The sequence below is a fragment of the Vicugna pacos genome, chromosome 5 (assembly GCF_048564905.1).
Source record: "Vicugna pacos chromosome 5, VicPac4, whole genome shotgun sequence".
NCBI lineage: Eukaryota > Metazoa > Chordata > Mammalia > Artiodactyla > Camelidae > Vicugna > Vicugna pacos.
In genome coordinates, this window is record NC_132991.1 from 34,670,945 (window position 1) to 34,693,991 (window position 23,047).

Genomic DNA, 23,047 nt, shown 5'->3' on the forward strand with positions numbered 1-23,047 from the left:
CAAGGAGCCAGGTCCTCCCCTTCAGTCAACTCCATGAAAACAGTCACACCTGTTCCAATAGCACAAAGGTGACCTGTCTTGGTCACAGTGTAGTCAAGAGAAGCCCCGAAAGTTTCCGGGAGTCTGTGTTTCACTTTTCCTCACTTTGGTTGGTCAGACTCACCTAGGAAGGGGGCCACATGCCTTAGAGATGGCTCCTTAGAGGACACTTCTGCGGGACACTCTCCGGGGACTTCCCTGCCTCTCTTACCCTCCTGTCAGCACCTCCCACCCTCAGCACCTACACTTGGGATGTGTGTCTAGAGACTAGGGCCTTGCAGAGGGCTTCCTGTGCCTGGTGATGTGTGCTTTGCCCCTTCTTCTGCCTTCCCTGTGTTCCTGGTGTCCAGTGGTCCCTCACATCCATTCAAGGACCTCCTACGGATACCGAAGTCCAAGGGTGCTCAAGTCCCACATATAAAATGGCACAGTGTTTGAACATAACTTACACACGTCCTCCTGTATTCTTTAAATCATCTCTAGATTACTTACAATATCTAATACAATGTAAAGGCTATGTGAATAGTTGCTGGCACACAGAAAATTCAAGTTTTGCTTTTTGGAAACTTTGTGGAAAATTTTTTGCAAATATTTTCAATCTATGGTTGGTTGAATCCACAGATGCAGAATTTACTGATACAGAGGGCAGGCTATATTTATTATTTTTTTCCATCTCTTTTTTCCAGTTGAAATATGATTAACATATAACATTAAATTTCAGCTGTATCACCTTGTGATTTGATATTTGTTGGCATTGACAAATGATTATCACAGAAAGTCTAGTTAACATCTGTCACCACATAGGGTTATAAATTTTTTCTTGTGGTGAAAACTTAAGATCTACTCTCTTACTAGCAACTTTCAGGTGTACAATACAGTATTATTAACTATAGCCCCCCTGGTGTACATTACATCCCCGCTTCCTGGTGTATAGAAGGGAGGGCGTAAGGACACTGAATGAGGAGCCTGAGTGTCAGGAGGGACCCTGCTGCCCAGTGCAGAGCCTGAGCTGGTGAGGGAAAGACCACCGCCACCAGGTGGAGGCGGACGAGGTCTTTGCAAAAATAAAAGTGCTGCCTCCTGGGGGAGGGTCTAGCTCAGTGGCTGAGTGTGTGCTTAGCACGCACAAGGTCTGGCTTCAGTCTCCAGTACCTCCATTAAAAATAAACCTAATTACCTCTCTCCAAAAAACAAACTAAAAACAAAGTTCTGCCTCGTGCAGGTGGACTCAGCCCATTAGGATTAGGGTTCCAAGCTTCATTTCTGCTCACTCTGTAGATGGATGGGCTTGAGTGCCTGTGTCCCGACCAAAGCCACGTGCAAGTTTTATGGGGTGAGGACAGAGAAGCCACTTTTGTAGTTAAGGAGCTCTGAGCTCCTGCTCCCACTCAGAGGGAGCTCTAACTTTCTACCAAGTTTCTCTGAAAAAAAAGGCAGGGAACATGCTGAGTGTCGGCTTCATGTAGTGATATTGTATGAAGAATTTTGGTTTTACTTTTTGTAGAAGTTAGAATTGAGTTTGCTCTAATAGCAACATTTCATCTTTCATTTCAACTGAAAGTGTATCTTTTGGCTTCTCCATAATTAATAAAATCCTGTAATGGTGGCAAGGGGAAAAGAAAGAAAAATTAAAATGGCAGTATCTGTTTTCACTATTTTAATGAATTATGGAAACAAAAGTTATTTTAATGTGGAGAAAAGTAAATGGGAAATACCATACTTTGTTGAATACAAGTTTAATTTAAGACAGTAAATTACAAAGTACAGTATAATAGTGCAATGAGCTTGACCCTCCTGGGATTATAAACTTTCCTCTTTGACATACTTGCAGTTTTAAGAGTCTTTCATCTTTACTGCAATTTTAAGAGTTAATTATCTTTGTTTTATAGAACTCCAGTGTCACCTACATCTACACTATCCCCCAAGTTATATAACTTGGTTACAGAATTTTATCCTTCTGTTTCTTTTATCTTTTATCTTTCAAGGAAAAAAGAGGGGGTTTTCACAGAATCTTGAGCAAATTACAGTAATTTAAAATTATGCATGCAATTAAGGAATTTTTTTGAGAGAGTATTAAATGTTGTCATACAGGAATGGATGTCATTTTGAGCAATAATTGCAGTTTGTCACTTTGGTAAATTAAAGTGACTTGCTCTGGAGTGATTACTTGGTAGATGAATTTTCATTTTGGTGATATGCCCATGATTTCGAGCAATGTGCTCTCCCATTGCCAGGCCAGGCTCATGCCAGCCTGGACTCTGGCTGGCCCACTGGGGTCCTTGCTGCCAGTGTCTCCAGGCTCCAGTCCAGCTGGTTGTTTTGCTCACATAATCCCACCAGACTGGCTGCCAGCCATGGGCTTCCCAAGGCTGTGGGCTCAAGAGAATTAAGGTTGTGATTCTTCTCTCAGCTGCAAGCGGGGAGGGGAGGAGACAAGAGTTAGGCGAGGCCTCTGGCCCACCCTCCCTTGGCTGAGAGGACCCAGTCGTGCTCTGCGTAACTATTAGGCAGCGCACATTTACACCGGATGTATTGATGTGAACCTCCAGTGTACTTAATGAGACAGCTGAGCCCCCACTTTACAACTGTGCTGGACAGTGCCTCCTCTGTTCCTCATGATCACGTCATTTTGCCCATCACTTGCCCCCCTTTTTACGTTCTTGCATTCACTAAACCCAGAAATGTGTAGATGATATTGCCATCTCCAAGTGTCATCCAGGGAGAGCTTCGGTGGTGGTGATGACCAGAAGATTTCCATATGGTTGGGGAAAAAGGTATGGAAAGAACCATTGAAACCACTTCCTGGAACGTGGAGTAATCTTAGCCAGAGCTGCTGCTTCTGCCGCTGGACTGCACTATGACAGTCATCAGCTTTATGCCAGAGCTCATCTGTGCCTTACCCGCTCTTAGCTTCAGTTTTCTCACTTGTAAAATGGAGGTGACAAAAGAACCTTCAACACAGAGTGATGATGGTAAACTCACTGAGATGTTGAAGCTCTTAGGAAGATACTTGGCATTTATTATATGGTCAAGTGAGTTATTCCTGTTCGTGTTTCACTTACTTTCCGGAAACTGAGGTTCTGCTGTACACCCCTGAGAACGTGTGGACGTGCTTGTGGGTGGTGGTGAAGGGGAGCTGCCCACCGGCAGGCTTTGATGGGTTCAGACTCATATCTGCCATCAGATAAGCATGAGTTCTCCCTGCTGCTCTGTTCAGGTGAACAGTGCACGGGGGCCAGACCCTCTGGGTCACCAGGTACCTGGGGCAGGGCACCCTCCTGTATCTTCCAAGGGTCAGGAACTGACTGGGGCCCTTGTCCCTTCTAAAGATTCCGTTAAAGACGATCGTAACAATAGCAAGTAACTAAATTTATTTAGCACTTACAGGATGCCGAGGACTATGCTAAGTGTTCTGTGTGTATGGCATGTTCATTTGTAATCTTCACAACAACCCAAGGAGTGAAACTTCTTACCTCCACCTTTCAGATGATGAAACTGAGGGTGAGAGCCGTAATACTGTGTTGGGCAGGCCCACGCTCCCCGCCGCAGGTGTGCTCATCACCTGACATGTTTACAGCCATGGCTGCCAACTAGAACCACTGGGGAGCCCCGGGCCCCAGCCAAGTCAGAATCTCCAAGGGTGGGGCTCAGGCGCTGGAAACTTGCAAGTTCCCAGGTGGTTTCACTGTGCAGCAGGGTTAAGAAACATGAGTTAGGGGAAGATCCACAAACTGACGGGGGAGGAGGGGTAAGTGGTAAACATATTCTCAGTATTGCACCAACAAAGGAAATGTTTTTCCCAAGATGCAAATAAATGGTGAATTGATAACAAATACCTTTAGGTAATCTCAGCCCCCAAGCACATATCTTTCAGGTAAAGTCTTATCAAGTATTCAGCAAGTACTGAAACTACACCTTCCAACCTTCTTAGGAAAGAGCTTCTGTCCAGTAGAATGAGGTATACTGTCATTTTATTAGGAGACGCCTGAATCACGGAGAGGTTGAGTAATTTTCTGAAAACCACGCAGCACGTCAGTTAAGGGGCTGATTGAGAACTCATATTGTTTAATCCATCATCTTTTTCTCTTGGGCTCATGGATCTCAAGAGGGGATGGGACTCCTGGGAGAGGAGGTGGAGTGTAACTGGCTGTCACCGTCACCCTGGCAACTTACAAACTGTCCTGACCTATCCTCTGGTGACCAGAGTCCAGCGCGCCCCTCAGTGATGCTATGTGTGTGTTGAGAAAGCTGCTAGGGTTCTTGTATATACCTCTTGCCTAAGAACCTATTTACCTATTTCCTAGGCCTGGATAAAATCCCCAGGTATTTCAGCAGCATTGTGCTATTCCTGCCATACTATTGGTGGTCACTCAGAGGGAAGTAATTTTCTCAAAAAACCATTACTTTTGTTGAGCAGTTAACCTTTTAAAATGCTTTCAAATCCTATTTGAGTCTGGTGCTGTTTCTAAGAGCAAACCTATATAGACTTGCGGAGCAGGCTCGGCAGGGATTAGTTAGCCCCAGGTTGAGCATCACATGTCACTGGTGGAACAGGGACACTGCTCCTGGGTTCTTGCAATGCCATGTTTTCTGCCCTTCCATCCACATGTTGGCATGTTGCTGGTTGGCAGCAGGGGGCTGGGCTGGTGCTGACCTGAGTAGGGCTGGTAGATGGTCCCACTGATGGTGTGAATGACAGGGCAGGTTCCCGGGAGCCTTCTTGTCACTTGTGTACGAGCCATGCCTCCTTGGATGTGAGTGATGGTCCTGATGGTGGGAAGGAACTGACTCCTGGGCTGTCCTTGCCTGTGAAGGGCTTGTTTGCCTCTCTGTGAACTTCTCTATCTTAGAACCAGTGTCTTGTGCCATGGGCTAAGCTGGAAATGGAGTGGCAGAGGGGATGGACATGCCTGGAGTTGATGTGTGCGGGGGAAGAGGGTGGGTTGTGTGCACAGGGGAGGGCTGGGCGTGTCCTGTGTAGGATGGGGGACTTCTCCCTGGTGTCCCAGCACCGAAGCAGGCACCCATAGGAGGTGATCCTTTGTCATCTGTATTTGTGGGAAGGGCGTTTATTCCTGGCAGAGGGACCTGTACTGGTAACGGCCAGGACGCCAGGGCCTGCTTGCCGTTGTTACAGGACTCGCATTAGACCCAGTGTGGTTGCCTTGGTGGGAAGGCGAGGGGAAGGGTCGGGGAGAGGAGGTCAGGGGAGGGGCTGGGGGGCTGGCTCACCTGGGTCTCGAGCTTCGGCAGTAACCAAGGCCTCGTCAGATTTTACGCTTTGTATTCTGACCTGTCTGTGCCATCTCACTGCTCTGAGGTGTGACGTCCCCACCGGGTGATAATAACTTCTGTCAGTTTACAAATATGTTGTCTGCTACTCTTGTGGACACCGTATCATTGCAATACCTTGAATTTTGTGTGCCGTGTCATCTTTCTGTATGTTAATGACCCCATGTGTCTCTAGTCGAGTAAGTGACAGTCTCCGTAGTTTTCACACCTGGTGGGCAGCCCGGGGCCTGTCGGGGTCTGTCGGGGGAGGGATTGATGCCCATCCAGACCAGTGGAGGGAACTGTTTGAAGAAACGTGGGGGCATTTTAATAGATGATTTTAAAAGGGTCATGTTTTTCAGTTATCTGGCAATTTGAAAAAGATTCTAGTATAGCTAAAATTTGCATAATATATTCAGTGACTTTATTTTAAAGTCTACAGATAACAAACTCCCCCTGATATCTGCATCCGAGGAGTTAAGTGGGTGGTGTATGTAGTCATTAGTAGCAAAAGCAGGTGACTTTCTAGGAGTCTTGTGCTGCTAACAACCCCAGGTGCACACAGACATTTTCATGTGCTCTGCCTTTCCTTGCAGGTGCATTTCCTTGTGAAGAAAAGAAAGTATTTGCTCTTCCTTTTGGCTTTATTATCTCACTATCAATTATTTACTCCTCTGATGATTACTGCATTGCCTCCTCCCCCAAAATGAATTTTCTCTTCGTGGGTCAAACAGTGGTTTTTCAAAGTGTGGTTCCCCAGACCAACAGCCTCAGTATCACCTGGGAATTCATTAAAACGGCACATCCGCAGGCCCCACCCTGGACCTACAGAATCCCGAGGTCTGAGTCCAGAGAACGTACATTTAAAATTTTTTATTTTTAAGTGCAATTTTAAAAAAACCTATAACATGAAATATACATCTTACCTGTTTTTACGTGTAGAGTTCAGTAGTGTTAAATATACCCACATTATTGTGCAATAATAGCTCTGCAGAATAAAACTAAAACTCCGTACCTATAAAGCAACTCTCATTTCCCCCTTCTCCCGGCACCTGGCCCCACCATTCTACTTTGTTCTTTATGAATTTGACTACTTTATATACCTCATGTAAGTGGAATCTACGGTATTTGTCTATGACTGACTTGTCTCACTCGGCCTCATGTCCTCAAGGTTCAGCTGTGTGGTCTGTGACAGGATTTCCTTCCTTTTAAAGGCTGAGTAGTATTCCTCTGTGTGTACACGACACTTTTGTTGTCCATTCATCCTTGGACACTTCAGTTGGCTTACATCTCTTGGCTGTTAGGAATAGTGGTGCAATAACGTATCAGGGCAGATATCTTGAGCTCCTGACTTCATTTCCTTGGAATGTGGACCCAGAGTGGGATTGCTGGGTCTCAAGAAACCTCCACATTGTTTTCCATGGCAGCCATGCTGTTTACATCCCCATCACCAAGGATGCGCACTTCCAGTGCATTCCCAGGTCATGCTGGTGCATACTGCAGTTTGAGAACCGCTGGATGAAAGTAAGGATACCTCCCTTCTACACATATGTTCTTGACTGACATCTGTGTGAGAAATTAATCTTGCTGGGGGACATTATCCAACAGGTGAGCCGTCTCTTGATCTTGGGAGGGGCCAACGTGAACTACAGGACTGAAGTGTTAAATAATGCCCCGATCCTGTGTGTCCAGTCTCACCTCGGCCACGAGGAGGTGGTCACTCTGCTCCTGGAGTTCGGCGCCTGCCTGGATGGAGTGTCGGAGAACGGCATGACGGCCCTCTGCTACGCGGCGGCTGCCGGCCACATGAGGCTGGTGTGTCTGCTGGCCAAGAAGGGGGCCAAGGTGAGCAGCAGCCTTCCCCCGGGGGTGAGGGGATGAGGGCTGGGAGTTGTTTCACATCCTTGGGGAATTACCACTGGTTGGGCCAGTCTCCCTTTGGAGAGAACAGAAAGGGTGGAGCTCCAGGCTCCAGGCCAGATGTGGGTGTGTGTGGTGGGAGTGTGCCGCTTCAGAGAGACAGGGGCCCAGTGTTTTGCTTGAAGCTCTTAACTCTGTTAAATTCTGCCCCAGGAGAGGCAGGAGAGCAGGAGGCTCCTGGCCACCAGCAGCCTGAGTAGGGCCATCCTTTCAAAAGCCTGCAGGTGTTGCCCTGGAATTTATCACAGGATTTAACACAGCACTAGGTTGGCTGAAAAGATTTAAATATTTTTTTTTAATTTGTTTTTTCTCATTCCATTTCATATCTTTTTTAATACAATAAAATGGATTCTGTGGGTCTTAGAAATCACGTGCTTAGGCATATGGCTGTGGGAACTAGAAGGCCCCAACTCCTCATTTCCCCAACCGCCAGTTCAGACACTGGGCAAGTTGAGTTGGTGTGCCTCAGGCTTCTCATCCGTAAAATGGGCACAACAGGACCTACCACAGGGCTATGGTGTGAGCATTAAATAAATCAATATATCAATATCAACACGAAGGAAATGTTAAACAAGTTACTCTAGGACTGTCATCAGTGTTAACAGATTAAATGAGACCAGCGCCATTTTCACAGTCAACTCTGTTTAGGTTTATGATAAGCACTGCGTTGCAGGAACGGGGAATGTGCTTTTGAATACCAACAGAAATAAGTCACTGATACTTGTCTTTCTTCTTTATAGTTAGCTAGGATATTTAAAGTTCAACAAAAAGGCATTAAACTTGTAGTGACTATGGGAGCCTTTTTGTTTGTTTTTTTCTCTCAAAACTACAGCATTTGGGACAGGTCATCCTTAGCTCATGGACGGAGGGAAATACTGCTGTTATGTGTTCCCAGTGGGTGCGTTACTGGCCATCATCACACCTCCATTTCCACCAACAAACCGTGGCTTCGCTTCATTCAGAGACTAGCTGAAAGTTCTATAGGAGAGGGACAGGGTCACAGTGGCTGTAGCAAAGCCTCTGGGTAGGCGTGCAGAGCATCCCTAGAATTGGCACGCGAGGCAAGGCTGGACCCTGAGTCCTCTTCCGGCCCAGTGTTCCCAAGTGTAGACAGGGAATGTCACATTGTCTGCTGCCTCTTGGACCATTAGGAGGCACGCAGTGTCAGGAAGCCACCCCCCACTTTGTGCCTGAGCACCTCCCGGCTTTGTGGCCACATGTGGCATGCTGACGTGTCCTGGTCTCCTGCCTTCCCCAATAAAATGCCCCTTGAAGTCCCTTCCTGCCTTTCCTCATTCAGACCTGGGTTTCCAGATTTCCTTGTACTGGCCTTCCTGTCTCAGTGACATGAGCAAGAACTGCTCTGCTCCCCAGATCACAGCTTGTCACAGCAGACTTAGAATACTCCACCCAAGGGACCGAAGTTGGGAAGTGTAGGTTTTGGTCTGTGTCCTCACACCTGTTGCCCAGAGAATTCGGAGCTCTGAATCATCTGCTGGAGAGACATAGGGAGTAAGGAGGCTGTCTTGTGATCATTAGCTCTACAGAGGGAACTCTAGGCCTGGAACTGTGCATTCATCACAACCGGTAATCCAGAGGGAGACTCGATGATCTCTGGAAAGACATGTTGGAACGTGAACCCCTGGTACAGCTGCAGTGGGATGGGGTTTGGGCAGAGCGATTGTGGGGCACCGTGTTCTCAGAGGCGAGTGATGCTAAATTGTGACTTCCCCCTGCTCCTGCCCCCCAGGTGGACCACTTGGATAAGAAGGGCCAGTGCGCACTGGTCCACAGTGCGCTGCGGGGCCACGGCGACATTCTCCGGTACCTGCTGACCTGCGAGTGGTCGGCTGGCCCACCCCAGCCCGGTGCGGTGAGGAAGAGCCAGGCCCTGCAGCAGGCGCTGACGGCGGCCGCCAGCATGGGCCACAGCGCGGTGAGTGGGGCTGCCAGGGCCCTTCTTGGGAAACTGGGAGCTTTCACGTTCTGCTGAGTTGCTAGCTTGTGATGCACCGAAGGAGTGAAAGAAAATGAGGGTCCAAGAAGTAGCAGGTCGTTTGACCACATGTAAAGATCTTCTGTTACTGCCCTCCTCCTGAGAGTGAAAACCCCGGGGTGGGGGCCCACCACGGAGCCCTTCCACAGTGTTCACTCTCACCTCAGCCTTCTTTCCTCCTCTCTTCCCTCCTCCTCCTTTTAGCCTCTAGCCCTGCTGTCGGCTTTGTTCTGCTTTGATTCATTCTTGGGTCTTTGTGATCTTTTTACAGTAATCACATGGAATCCTAATTCAAAATTTGTTCTTGAGTATTTTAAGGATTCTTAAAAATAGAACTTCAGTGCTCTGGTGGCCTGGAAGAATGCTTGTCATTCACAGTTCCTGCACTGAAGGAAAACTTCCTGCAGAAGTTAAATTGAGCACTTATTCTGGGTAGGTGTTAGTATTCCTTAGTTTGAAGATTTCATTGCTGTCTCTGCGTCTATGTGGGAATTTAATAACATTTTATCCTCTCTCTTCCATGTATTTCTCATTCTATATTATCTTCAAGCAATGAGAGTTGCCAGTGTTTGCAAGATTCTCCCCTACAATGACTTAAAGTAAATTTGGGTGCAAAGCTGGCTGGCTGACTTTTAGCATGTAAAACACTGTAGCAGATCCAAGCACACACATACATGCACACGTGTGCACATGTGCATGCATACACACATACACTGCTCCAGCCAGCACAGTATTTTGCAATAAGTCGAACGCAGAAGCATATAAGAAAATGCAGCTGTCTTCTCTTAAGACAGACATAGACGAGATTTACAAATTTGTGAAACAACATCAGATGACTTACCCAATTCATTTTAGTTTTGGAGAAAATACTCATTTCATAAAAATGAAAAAATAAACATTTTATAGAAATGTGTTAAATGTTTCTATGTAGTGGATTTATTATTCCTTTAAAATAAAAATATAAATATTTTAAAATACCCATATACATAGATACAGAGAGAGCATGTTGAATACACATGTCTGAAAGTAGATGGTTTTCCTCTTTAAACTGTTTCCTAAATCTGCGTGGGTCTAGAATGTGAAAAATCATCTTGGGACAGTGAATGTCATGTTAGATGTCACCTTGGTCTCAGCTTGTTTTAAAGCTGGCTGTGAGGAGCTGTGAAAAAGCAGCCTCAGCACAGCCAGTAACCATTTCATGAAAGAGGGCAGAACTCGTTCACCGAAAGACTTGAAGGGTGTTTTGCATTCCTAATGGTGTTACAACAAGTGACCACACACTTGGTGGCTGAAAACACTGTTCTGCAGGTCAGAAGGCTGAAATCAAGTTGGGTGGGGAAGCCTGTGTTCCTTCTGGTGGCTCTAGAGGGGATGCTCCCCTGCTTTGTCTAGCCTCTAGAAGCCACCTTTATTCCTTAGCTTGCGGCCCCTGCCTCTGTCTTCAGAGTGCCTCGCTCTAACCAGGCTCCTGGCCCCCGTCTTCTCCTTCTTCTGACGCTGGTTCCTCCGGTTCCTCTTATAAACCTCTGTGATCATGTCAAGTGTATGTCAAATGTACAGCTGGATAATTCAAAATAATCGTTTCATTTCAAGAGTCATAATCACATCTACAAATCCCCTCTTGCCATGTAAGATAACGTTCATGGGTTTCTGGGACCAGGATGTGAATGTACTGGGGGCCCTTACTCAGCCCACTGCAGAGGGAATGGATTGGGAGACTGGGAAATGGCTTCGATGAGTTCCCCTGTCGCTGCACGTGAGCAGGGTGGGTGCCGGCTCTGGTTCAGAGCTCAGATACTTCCCTTTCCCTACGAGCCAGCAGTACCCCTGCCTCTGCATCTGTGACCCAGCCTGCTCTTTGACAGAAGGAGAAGAAGAATGTTGTCAGTAGAAAAATCATTTGGACAAAACTATTTTCTTGGAAAGGTATACATCACCTCGTTTTCCTTCCTTCTGATAAAAGGGATTCACCATCTTCTGGCAATTTATGCAGAAACTGCACTGTGTGTGATCTCCCCTGCCCTTTGCTGATTAGGCTGGCGTATTTAGGTCATGTTGGAATTCGTTAGAATTCTGAGTACCTGGTAATCCTGAACAATGTTGCTGAAATTCACTGTCTTTTTTTTTAAAAATTCTTCTCAAAGTGAAAATGTGAATAGCATATGAATTACGCTAGAAAACTGTTTTCATTATATTGTCTCTCCTTGTGCAGCATGAGATAATCATGGTTTAAAAACAACACGTTCTCTCCTTTGATACATAGGATATAATGAGCACATATGGCTTTGAGAACTCATTAAATCACCTTGCCACTTCTGACAGGTGGTCCAGTGCTTGCTGGGGCTCGAAAAGGAACATGACATAGACGTCAGTGGCACCGACACGCTGTGGGGAGAAACAGGTAATTGCGGTTCCTCTTCTTGTAGATGGGCCAGCTTTGTGATGTCTTAGCCCGCATTTTGGCCTAGTTGCCTTAAGAATGGCTTGGGGTGCGTCTAGTCCTCCTGTTACTTTATCACAAAGCATTTGAAGTGTAGAGCTTTTAAAACTTCCCAAATGACTGGTAGAACTTTTCTAAAAGCAAGTACAGTTTCAGTTTGAATCATTTTGAATTAGACTAGCTGTCCCTGTGCATCTGATGCACGTTGGCTGGAAGTACGCAAATAAGGTGGTGGTTTCTGCTTTGGCGAGTTTTCTCATGTCCTAACCAACCTGGGCTTCCTGAGTCGTGCAGAGTGAGCAGGCCAGGAACTTTAGCCCCATGTTCGGATGGATCAAAGGTGCTCAGCGAGGAAGGCTCCGACCTGCTTTCTGGAAGGAGAGTGGGACTGATTCTGCTTGAAATGCTGAACACCAGCTCCCCAGTCCATCTCCGTTGGTGGGGGTGGAGGGGAGTGGTGTTTAACTGTAGTGTGGGAAGCAAGGTGGAGACCAATACATCTTAATGAAGATCTGAGTTGGTTACTCGTCAGAAATTAATATAAATGATGCTGCTTTGAAATATTCCACTTGATTGAATTGGTACTAGAAATATAAGACTTGAAGTTATCAGCTGTAACCAGGAGTGTTTCATATGCATTTCCAGGCTGTGTCCTGTGTGTGTACGTCGTATGAATGACTTCCATTTCTCTTGCACAGATTTATTTCCAAATGCTTCTCAGTTATTTCCTAACAAGCCAAATGGTAGTGTGCAGAGCCCCTCTGCTGACTTAAACTTAGGAAAAGCCTCCGAGTTTCCTGGCGGGGAGCACGGGCTCATGCTTGGGGCTTACAACCCTGGTTGTAGCAATGTGGGGGGAGGGGAGTGCAGGACTCCCGCATGGGGTTGGATTATGCCTGGGGCTAAACGCATGTAGATGTAAATATGGGCCTAATTCCTTGTGGAGTCCTCCCTCCGCCTACTTTATAGTACAGGCGGCTCTGTAATGTGGCGAGAGGAGAGTTTCCACCACTTCCACATTGTGTTGTGGGGAAGCAGGAAGCTGAAAAGGTGGGTGCGTGACTTTCTTCGTGCTCAGCTAGAAGGTCCGAATCCCTGCCTTCCACTGCCTGGTTATCAGCCTCGGGTGGGTAATGTTGCCTCTTTGTCAAATGAGGTAAATACGTACCTGCTTCTAGGATTGTTGGTGAGGACTCAATGAGACGAGACAGTCTTGGCCAGATGTACCTAATGATCAGAACCCCTGGGGCAGCTGAGCCTAGAAATTCTGATTCATTAGGTCTAGGGTGAGCCTAGGACTCTCTTCTAACAGGCATCCGGGTGGTTTCAGGTGGCTCATGGCTTCAGGACAAGTGGAGAACCACTGAGAGAAGGAAGGTCCCTGCCTCACAGTGACATGTACTGAGAGGTCCCAGTGGCGATGATGAGGGTCGGCGCTGGTGGTAGTGACGGCCCACACTTAGCTCGAATGAGAATCTCCAACCTTTAATATTAAAGATGTTTTTTTCTTTCTGGAAGAAAAAAATCCAGAGAAGCAGATAAGGGCTGCATTTTGAGGACTGTGTGTGAGTGGTCTGTTTGGTCTTGAGATGACCAGTCCTGAGTTTCAGTCACCACCCCCTCCCACCCCTTGAGACTCGCTGGGTTGCTGGCTGAAGAGCCGCGTAAGAGAAACTGCAGATGCCCGTCCGTCTTAATGAAAGGATGGGTTAAAGTTCAGCCCCTCCCTTCCAGAGCCTCCTGCATAACCTTCAGACCACTTTGCAGCCTGAGAAGCAGGTCACCCCTTTCTTCAGGCGGCATTAATTAAGGTGAATTTCTTCAACCGAGAATTTGAGAGACATTTTACAAAATATAAACGAAGAGAAAGCTAAGTGCTGTTGCTCAGACTTAGAGGTCCCAGCAGCTCTGTGTAGACTGCATGTCCATAAAACCAGTCTTGCCTGCTCTGCATTTTTCTCTCTGATACCTTTCTCCTGTGTGTTTTCAAAAACGTCCGCTAGCCCAGACCCTCCTAATTTTCATGTCTGTGGTTGTCGGAGGAATATTTTGACATCTTGTAGAGGGAGTCTTAGATGAGAGAACACCTGCAAATGTGGGCTTTGCTCACAGATGTGCAGCATTGCCCAGGTCGTGAGGTCTGTGTTTGGGATTCGGCCCTGTAGGGCCCACTTCACCCAGCTCCGAGTGCCTTCTGGAAGAGGAGGCCCTGAGGATGGTGACAGTGTGAGTGCGCGGGTCAGCTTACAGCCCTTGCTCTCACCAGGCTGCCACCGGGCGTTCTGCAGCCTGGGTGGGCCGCGCTGCTCCGTGCGCTGCTTCTAACTGCCGGGGCCCTCGGAAGTGCACGCGGTGGTTTTGCTTCCTGCCTTTGTTTGGTCCTCCTTGCTCAGCGTAATCAGTGGAGCTCTGTGTCTGAAACACCCTAGAATAGAGCTGGGCTGTCTCCAGCCACAGCTTGAGGGTAGGAGCCCAAGAGCGATCCTGTCTGGGGCGTGGGAGGTGACGGAACAACCGGAAACTTTGTGTGATTAATGCAGTTCGTTATTTCTCCTTGACCCTTAACATGGGTTCATGCAGGTCTGTTCAGTATAGGTTAGCTATGCACAGCTTGGCTCTAAAATACCCGCTGATGGGGTTACAAGGCAGCGTCTCCGTGGTCTGTTCTTGGCTCACCTGCCCATCTTTGAAGGGCCTGTTGGTTTCCAAGCAGCCGTGCCCCCCTTTTTGGAGCACAGCTACCTGTCCATCTCTCCTCTCACAGCCACATTCCCGAAGTGGGGGCACTTAATCAGTGCACAAAATCCTCTTCCGCTTTTCGGCCAGGAGAGACCCCTGCGATCCCAGGGGATCTGCTTCACGTTGCAAAAGTGTGGTTTTCATGCCTGTTGCTGACTGGAACCGACAGGTCTTCCATGAGAGATGATGATGGCTGGCAGCCAGGGAGGAGGGAGCCCAGGGAACACGGACCCCTGGGAGACCCCTCCTCACTCGGGCAGTCCGTGAGGTGGTGGTGGCAGCAGGCTCGGTCTTGTGCCTTCAGTGCCCTGAGCATCTCCCTGCTGATGACCTGGAGTCACCAAATGTCACCCTAGAAGGGGATGATTCCTGTCTTAGGTGTAAATAGACAAGACAGTATATAGTAGATTTTTAAGACATTTATCAAAAATGGTAGCAATGCTTACTTTGGGGATTTATTGCAGTAAATCTAAGAACTTTTAGAAAAATTGCAGAATATAGACGTGCCTTGGAGGTACTGTGGGTTCAGTTCCAGACTGTGGTAATAAAGTGAGTATCACAATAAAGCAAGTCACACACATCTTTTGGTTTCCCAGTGCATACAAAAGTTACGTTTACACAGTACTGTAGTCTAGTCCATTCAGTTTGCGGTAGCATTATGTCTTTAAGAATGTACATACTTTAAAAATACTTTATTGCTAAAGAAATGCTAACCATCATCTGAGCCTTCAATGTGTTGTAATTTTTTGCAATAGTAACATCAAAGATTACTGATCACAGGTAACTATAACAAATATGTAATAATGTGAAATTTGAAATATTACAAGAATTATCAAAATGTGAGACAAAAACAAAGTGAGCAAATGCTGTTGGAAAAATGGTGTCACTAGACTTGCTTTGACTCAAGGTTGACACACATCTTCAGTCTATAAAAAATACAGTATCTGCGAAGTGCAATTAAACAAGGTATCTTGTATTTCTACCAGTTTTGGAGAACAGAGAGCTTAATTTATGTAAGTTTCCCTTTGCACCAGCAAGTGGAACCATTTGCTTTTTGTGTCTGTTTGATGCTTAGATCCAGCCCTTCAAAAATCAGTCCTGTAGTTCTTAGGTGCTTCCCCTTGTGCTCACTCAGGTGAAGGAGTGTGACAGGCACTCAGATGGAGGAGGCGTGAGAAGCTCCTAGGTGTGTCTCCAGCTCTACCCTTTGCTCAAGGCATTCACACGCTTGGTGGGATGGTCTTGATCCCATGGTCTCTGGGCAGCCTGGACCAGGACCAGAACCCATCAGATGCTGGTGTGATCTCTGTCTCAGGCGTTCCACATCCCAGGAAGTCCTGACCTAACTGGTTACTGTTTCCTTGTCAGTGTTTGATGGGAATCAGCCCAAACTGAAATGAGTGAGATGCCTAACTGGTGACCTCATGCTGTTGTGAATTGTCAGTGGAGCTGCGCTTCCAGCTCCAGGCAGCCCTCAAGGCTGTAAGCCTGCTGTCTGCTTCTGGTCAGACTTCTCTCTGTATATTATAGGGGAATAGAGGCCCTTCTATTTCAGCATTTGCCTTTTTTTTTTTTTCGTGTACATATGCCTCTCTTATAAGCAAAGCCTTCCCAGCCCTGACTTCTCGGGGTCACTTGGCAATTTCCTTCGTAGTACATCTCACTTACAATTTTGATTGTTGATATTGCTTGTTTGGCAAAAGCCTGTTGTCCCCAGATTGTGGGCTTCATGAGGGCAGAAATTTCCAGGTCTCTTGTGCTCATCTCTGTGAGGTGACTGTGTCTGCTCTAGTGTTGTCTGGTAGAACTTTCTGTGATGATGGAAAGAAATGCTCGCTCTCTGTGCTGTCCTATCCGGTGTCCACTAGCCGCTGACCTTGTCTGGTGCTTGTTACGTAGGTGTTAACTGAGCGGACAGGAGGGTTTAAAGAAAACAAAGCTATGTAACTTTTAGCGTAGGTGACGTTTACTTTGCAGAAAATCTGGGAGGAGTTTTGTTGTGGGAGGGGAGTGGTGAGGAGCCTGGTTGCTCATAGGAACACAGTCCTCTGGTGTCTTTGTGTCTCTCATAGCTCAGGTCATGTCTTGCTGGATTCCAGGCAGGCTTAGATGCTCTCAAACCCATTATCAGTGTGGTGGGTGCTGGGTTGCATCTTTGGGAACAAGACTGTCAGCCACCACTCATAGCGTGGACACAGCTGACAGGCCAGAATGGCCTCTGCCAGCCCCACCTTTGTATCCATAATATCTCCCTCCCAGCCCAGCTGCCCATCCCAGGGTCTGCTGCACCCTCACGCGGTTGTCCCGTTGGAAATCCTGACTGCTCTGTAACCAGTCTGCCAGCAGGCTCGGAGCCCTTGGGCTCACACACCGTTAGGACGGTGCCCTGCCCTTCAGCTGACTGCTTGCAAGGGCTGCCCTTCCCTAATTTCTGAGTGGGGATGCCCATCAGAGGGAGTCAGAAGTCTGACTGAAATATTTCATGTAAAGTGTTTTTCTATGTTGTCCCTGCTCTTTTAGGTGGTAAATACTTTAGTTTGTAAATAAGCTCAGTCACACACACACACACACACACACACACAATTTCCTTCTGGGGCCGGGACGCCGGGTAAGGAGCTGTATCGCATCCTGATGTTTTAAGTTTCCCTCGCGTCTCCATGCAGCTCCTTCAGTTTCCACTCTGGGGCTCTGCTCGCCCTCCTGGAGGTGAGCGCTGGTGGCAGGGACCATGGGCAGCTGAGCACATCACGCCCAGGGCCACCCCGGAGCTCAGTGCATGCACACCAGGCAACAGGATGCCTGATTGTTGATTTAAAAATGCCCCCTTTGTTCATTCAGATTTTACCTTAGGTTCTTTGGAGAGAGGAGGGCTATTGTTTGGTGAGCATTTAAAGTAAAGTTGAGACTTACTGGATTGAGTTTGGCCTTCACACATGTGTGTGCATCTCAGGGCAGAATTTCGGGTGAGAGACTGGAAGGAAAAGAACTGGTCCCATGCTTGTTGGGGCACGCAGAGGATTTGTGTTAAGGAATTTGCCAAGTGTATCCTGTAGAGAAGCACTAAATGACTTGCTGTTGTACATTTAAGATATCTGTGTTTTTGAAGGTCCTGAGCATCTCACTGGTACTGCTGTTGGAAAATCCTTGTCCAGGCATTCCTTCCTGCGCTCATGTTTGTTTTGGAAAAGTGCAGTAAGACTAGTGGAAATCCATGTTTGTCAGTCCTAACAAAGGTAGATGTTCTTGATTGTCCTTAGCATAAAAGCATGGAAGAGGGGTGACCCAGGACCTTAGAGGGTGCTGGTGGGGGTATAATCCAGGATCCTAGATGGTGGGGGTGACCCAGGAACTGGAAGGGAGGGGAATGGTGTGGGGAACCCAGAACTCTGGAGAGGATGGGAGAAGGGGCGCTCAGGACCCTGAAGGGAGGGGATGGGGCGGTAACCTAGGACTGTGAGGGGAGGGACACAGTGAGGTGAGGTAGGACTCTGGGGGAGGGGGTAATGCAGGCTCTGGAAAGACAGAGATAGGTGTGGGGGTCACCCAACAGTGGAGGGGATTTAGGGGTAAGAACTAAGGGGACTGGGTTTGTCCACACCCTGTGCCTCTCCTGCTGTGGCAGACCCCTGGGGTTTGCCTCTCATGAGGTATGTTTCAGAGTCCCCTCCTTTGCTGAAGGACAGCAGAGGTCAGCTGACCTGTGTTCCCTGTGTTCCTACAGGGCAGATGAGGTGCCTGTGGAGACCCGCAGAGACATCTCAGGTGCAGGTGAACTGGTGGCTTGACCGCTTCCCAGGACCCTGTGCACCACCTTCCTCACACTGTTTTCACTGTACAGAGTCCGTTGTTCTAGTGAGTTCCTAGCTGTTCATTAAAAAACAAAAGCAGAGCTTCAGCTTTCAACATGAAAAGGGGTGCTCATCTACGCTTTGGTAGCTTACAGCCTCCTTACCCACAGACATGGCTGTCTGTTCTTTGAGTCCATCGTTGTTGGCAGGACCGTGCACAGTTTACGTGCTCTCCTGCAGAAAAATCATCATCGATCCTTGCAGATCCTTGTTGAAATGATACTTGGATTCTTTCTTTTTTTGAGACCGGATGTGCACTTGAGTAGATTGGTTTCGTTGAAACACCCCCTTTTTACACAGACCCCTCACATGGAGCCCTGCACATAACTCCATTCTCCTCGGCCCACACTTGGCCCCTGCGGGAGAGAAGGAGGAGCAGCAGGTTGTACGTGCTTTAAACACTTTGGCGTGTAAGAGGGTCCATCACAAATGTGAGCATTCTCTGCACACTTCAGAAGCGACAGCTGCTCAAAGCGGCAATCTTCTGATAGATTTTTGGCACAGTGTCTGTAGGAGGAAATGTGATTTCTGTCATCCCTGTTTTAGGAAATTGTTTTTAAATTGAATTTATGTTTATTTATAGCATACATTATTTCTCAAAGGATTTGGAGAGGCTTATTTGAAATAATACATAAAAAGAAAAAAGAAAAAAGTCAGGAAGGGGACATGAGGAACAGCATGGATGCTCCTGTCATAACGTCCTGAATGTTCACCAGGTTGAGCTACTGTTTTGGCCTTAGGATGCCCTGTGCCCAGAGTTAGAAGGGAGCACGGTCATTACAGATTATTCTGAGTGTCTGTGGGGGAAAGCATAACCATTCTCCAGGAGAAGAAAAGTGTTTTCTGGTTCTCTTGTTCTAAAACAGCACTCATTGTCTGTTTGATTAGTTGGATATTTTTCCTGGAGGCAAAGGTGCAAGAGCTAAGAACTCAGACTCCAGCCAGACTCCCTGACTTCAAATTCTGTCCTGCCTCCCAGTAGCTGTGTGACCTGAGGCAAGTAGCTGAACTTCTCTGGACCCTATTTTCCTCATCTGTAAAACCAGGATAGTGGTACCTGCCTGATAGAAGCTAGTTGTGTATTAAGTGAATTTATGAATCGGAAGGCCACGAAGCATCACATAGGAAGCACTAGACAAGTGTCAGAGTATATTATTAAAACATGGCAGGATCTTCCTATTTTGATAGCATGGCTCCAGGTTCATTCGGCTGCTTGGGTTTAATTCCTGACTGACACTGAAGCGGCTTCATGATTCAGGGCAAATGCTGTAACTCAGTTCCTTCACCTCAGTGAAATGGACAATAATAATCATCTAGTTCCAAGGATTCTTGTCGAGACTAAGTAACAATTCACATGTAGTATTTTGCCCAGAGCTTGGCAGTTGTAAGTGTTCAACAGATATAACATGCTACCAAGGTTGTGATGAGTTGATTATTAATATTAATTGTTTTGTAATAATTAATATATTTTGTAATATATACCATACATTTAGTCACGATAGAGTATTGAATGAATGCTGAAGTGACCTAATCTTAGTTACTTTGCAATTACTTCACGGATATAGAGGATAGAAGAATTTTGGTCACTCGTGAAGCCCCGTTTAGTGGCAACAGCACATTTTATTTCTTTAAAAAAAATTCCTCGGCACTCTGAGGTTCGTGTTTAGTTTGTGTGCAGAGCCTGACGACAGCATGTTTTACACCAGAACTGGAATAACATGTCAGGACTGTCTTGGTTCCTCAGATTTGAGTCCTGCCTTGTTTTATAAGTAGTTCAGTGGGAAATGGGCGGATGTGGTGGGGGAGGCAAGCTTCTTAGGTGCTGCCTGGCTGCTGCCTGTGGCCTTGAAACAGATTCCCTCTCCTCGACCCCAGCCCGGCCTGCAGCTGCAGGCCCTCCTGGGAGACTTCTGCCAAATGGAGAAAGGAAGGGTCAGAACAATAAGGAAAGTGTTCCAAACAGCCACTCGTGAGATTCCGAGAGTATCTGGACCGTGCTGGCTTTTTCCGCTCCTAAGGTCACTGAGTGGCTGGGCCCCTCCCCGCGCAGCCGTCTGTCAAGGCTGGAGGTGCTGGAGGTGCTGGCGGCCCCTGGGGGCTTGCCTCCCAATTTTGCAGTGGCATTTCTCAGTGAGAGCAGTCTTTATTGTGTTTCATTTTATCCTTTGTATTGTCGCGGTTTCAGATCTTTGCAGAGATGAGAATTTATAGCTGTTGGGAAGTTCTTCTAATGGAAGCCCTCCCCTCCCTCGGGGAGGAAGGAAATGCCTAACAAAGCAAAGCTGTGGGGTTGAGTTTTTATAGACCGTGGCCTGTTCCTAGAAGGGGGAGGCGGGCTGAGGGAGCCAGGGGTGTTGCCTGGCTTTTGGGGCAGGGGTCAGGGTGCTCCTTCCATTCAGTCTGACGCCAGCTTCCCTGAGTGGCAGCCCTGCCCAGACCCAGAGGGCAGCAAGGCCAGACACAGGCCGTGTAGCCTCTGCCGTAACAACTTGAGAGGTCAGTTAGTAGAAAGCGCAGGAGGAGGGGCTGCCCTTCCCAGAGAGGTCTGAAAAACCATGAAATCCCTAATTACGCTGCACCTTTTAAAAGGAATAGCTGGGCCTTTCCCAGTGTTCCATGTGCTCCTTTTCCCTTTGTTCTCCCCCTTTACAGTTGAGTGGGGCTTGTCCAGCGAGCCTCCGGCCGAGGTTCAGTCGTCTCTGCCTCTGTCTAGTGGTTTCCATCTTGGTCACAAACTGGATGACATTTGTGAGAACGCTGCTGCTTACTAATATTCATTTTTCCATCCATTTTTATAAAAGATGATAAAAGTCAGTATGTTAGGAAATGAATTGCCAGTAAAAGCAAGCACAGCAGCAAAGCTGAGCCATCCCGTCCCCGTCACCCTCTCGGCCATCCCAGCCCACAGGAGGGGTGCTTCTGCTGGGGGCAAACTGGGCTCATGTGTTCAGCCCGGGCCTTGGAAGGTGGCCTGGGTCATCCATGTGTAATGTCACTGTCTGGAGCAGGGAACTGCCTGTGTGTGCACTGGCCTGTCACCCTTCCCTCAGTCTCTAAGCTGGGACAGAAGCATGTTGGGGGTGGGGGACAGTCCATTGTTGAAACCCTCTGGCTGGCCGGCCCGTGCCCGGAAACACATCCCCGTGTGCTTGAGGGACAGATCTGCTGTAAAATGTTATAAGCAGCCCCGTTCAGGGAATGACTGTATTCCAGGCACGTTGACAGTTGAGTTTTTGTTAATCACATCTTTGCCCAGAGAACTTTAACTCACAGTAGGTTCCAGCCAGTTATCCATTTCACAAAGAACCGAATTTCACTGATGTTTTCAGTGAGGATTTCATACTGTGGAGTGTCATTTGGGTTTTCCTAAAATGAACAGCTGCCATGACAAGTCTACTCATGCGCTGAAGATGAAAGATCATATTGTCGAGGTAAATTTAGTCGGAAAATGATACTTTCATGGGAATTTAATTAGAAAAATGCCATCTTGTTGAGGATTTTGCAGGTCAGAGAGATAAGGTTTAATTTGAGTCCTGAGAAGTGCCATGAGCTCAGATTGATTTTTTTCAGAGCCACCGTTTCATACCCAGCCTTGTTTCTTGTTCCTCTTTGAGTTCCATTGGGCAGAAGACAAGGCCTGGCCCCGCTGCTGGGCGCTCTCCCCTCCCATCCTGGTCCTCTCCCCCTTCTCCTCCGTCCAGGCAGAGCGCACTGACCCTTGTTAGAGTCCGGGGTCAGCTCTGAGGACAGCCTTTTCAGCAGAATAGCTGGAATTCCTGAGCAGAGTTCTGCATGATTTTGTTTGTTTAAGCTTGTGGTTGACTCTTCTGTCTCTTATTTCCGAATATGGTATCCTTAAATCCTTGTGGGCCTGGAACTTGAGATAAACCCTAGCCTCAGGGGTCCTGAGTGATGAGGCCAAAAAGATTCAATCTGAGTAGAAAAGGTCCTGGGTTTGCAGTATCACTGGAAAGCGGGCACCTCAGGAGGCGTTCGTGTGCAGTGTGACCCTTGGTAGGCGAGCTGTGTGAGACTCTCAGCTTGTGCTGGCAGGTGCTTTCTCACCTCGAAAGGAAGCCAGTCCCCAGGTGTGCAGCCCGTCCGACTGGAAAGGAAGAGAAGGGACCCAGCGCCACGGCAGGCCCGGGGTGGCACTCTCCTCCCACCGTCAGCTGCTCTCACTTCTGGCTTCTCTGGCGCCTTCTTGAAACACAGGGCCCTATTTTTAGTGCCTGGCAGTTATTTTTGATGTGCTGTTGTGAAAAATCTGTAGCAGCTGCAACAGAAATCCTGACTTAAAAGCACCCCCCCCCCCCCAATTATAATGTGAGCGAACCTTGTTTGCCAAATAAAAGAGACTGGAACGATATGGCGGACCAGCTGCCTCAGGCCTCGTCAAAGGGGAGGGCCCTGAGTTTGCTCCTTCCAGGGCATCCCCACCCATAGCTGGGTGCCCGCCCCTGGCCACTGTCAGCGTGTAGTCGGTGGAGGGCTCCCTCAGTGGAGGAAGATTGCAGAGGAGCCTCGGGTGCAGGAGGTCGCGTCCATCCAGTGTCTGTAAAAGCGCCCCCAGGCCCAGGCGTTATAGGAATCGTTGACAGTCACACCCTGGCAGGAGTGGACTGAGGGACGTGCCGGGCAGTGGGACCAGGCCCCGTAGTGTGGGTGCTCACAGGACAGACAGGATCACGTTGGCCTCCGGTGTTCAAACATGTAGGTATGGGAACCCTACTTCCACCACATGCGTCAGCATATAAACCAATATAAATACTGGGCTGTTTACGGTATTCGTTT

General features: G+C 47.8%; 1 protein-coding gene across 9 annotated transcripts in view; it reads left to right on the top strand.

Annotated features, from left to right (window-relative positions):
* The window catches only part of TANC1 (tetratricopeptide repeat, ankyrin repeat and coiled-coil containing 1), a 207,195-nt gene that overhangs the window by 172,749 nt on the left and 11,399 nt on the right, over positions 1–23,047 (top strand). For all 9 annotated transcript variants that reach the window (XM_072961020.1, XM_072961024.1, XM_072961023.1 and 6 more), the window contains 3 exons: positions 6,919–7,155; positions 8,981–9,166; positions 11,549–11,627. In XM_072961020.1, the coding sequence (XP_072817121.1) occupies positions 6,919–7,155; positions 8,981–9,166; positions 11,549–11,627 (502 nt within the window). The remainder of the gene's footprint in view (positions 1–6,918; positions 7,156–8,980; positions 9,167–11,548; positions 11,628–23,047) is intronic.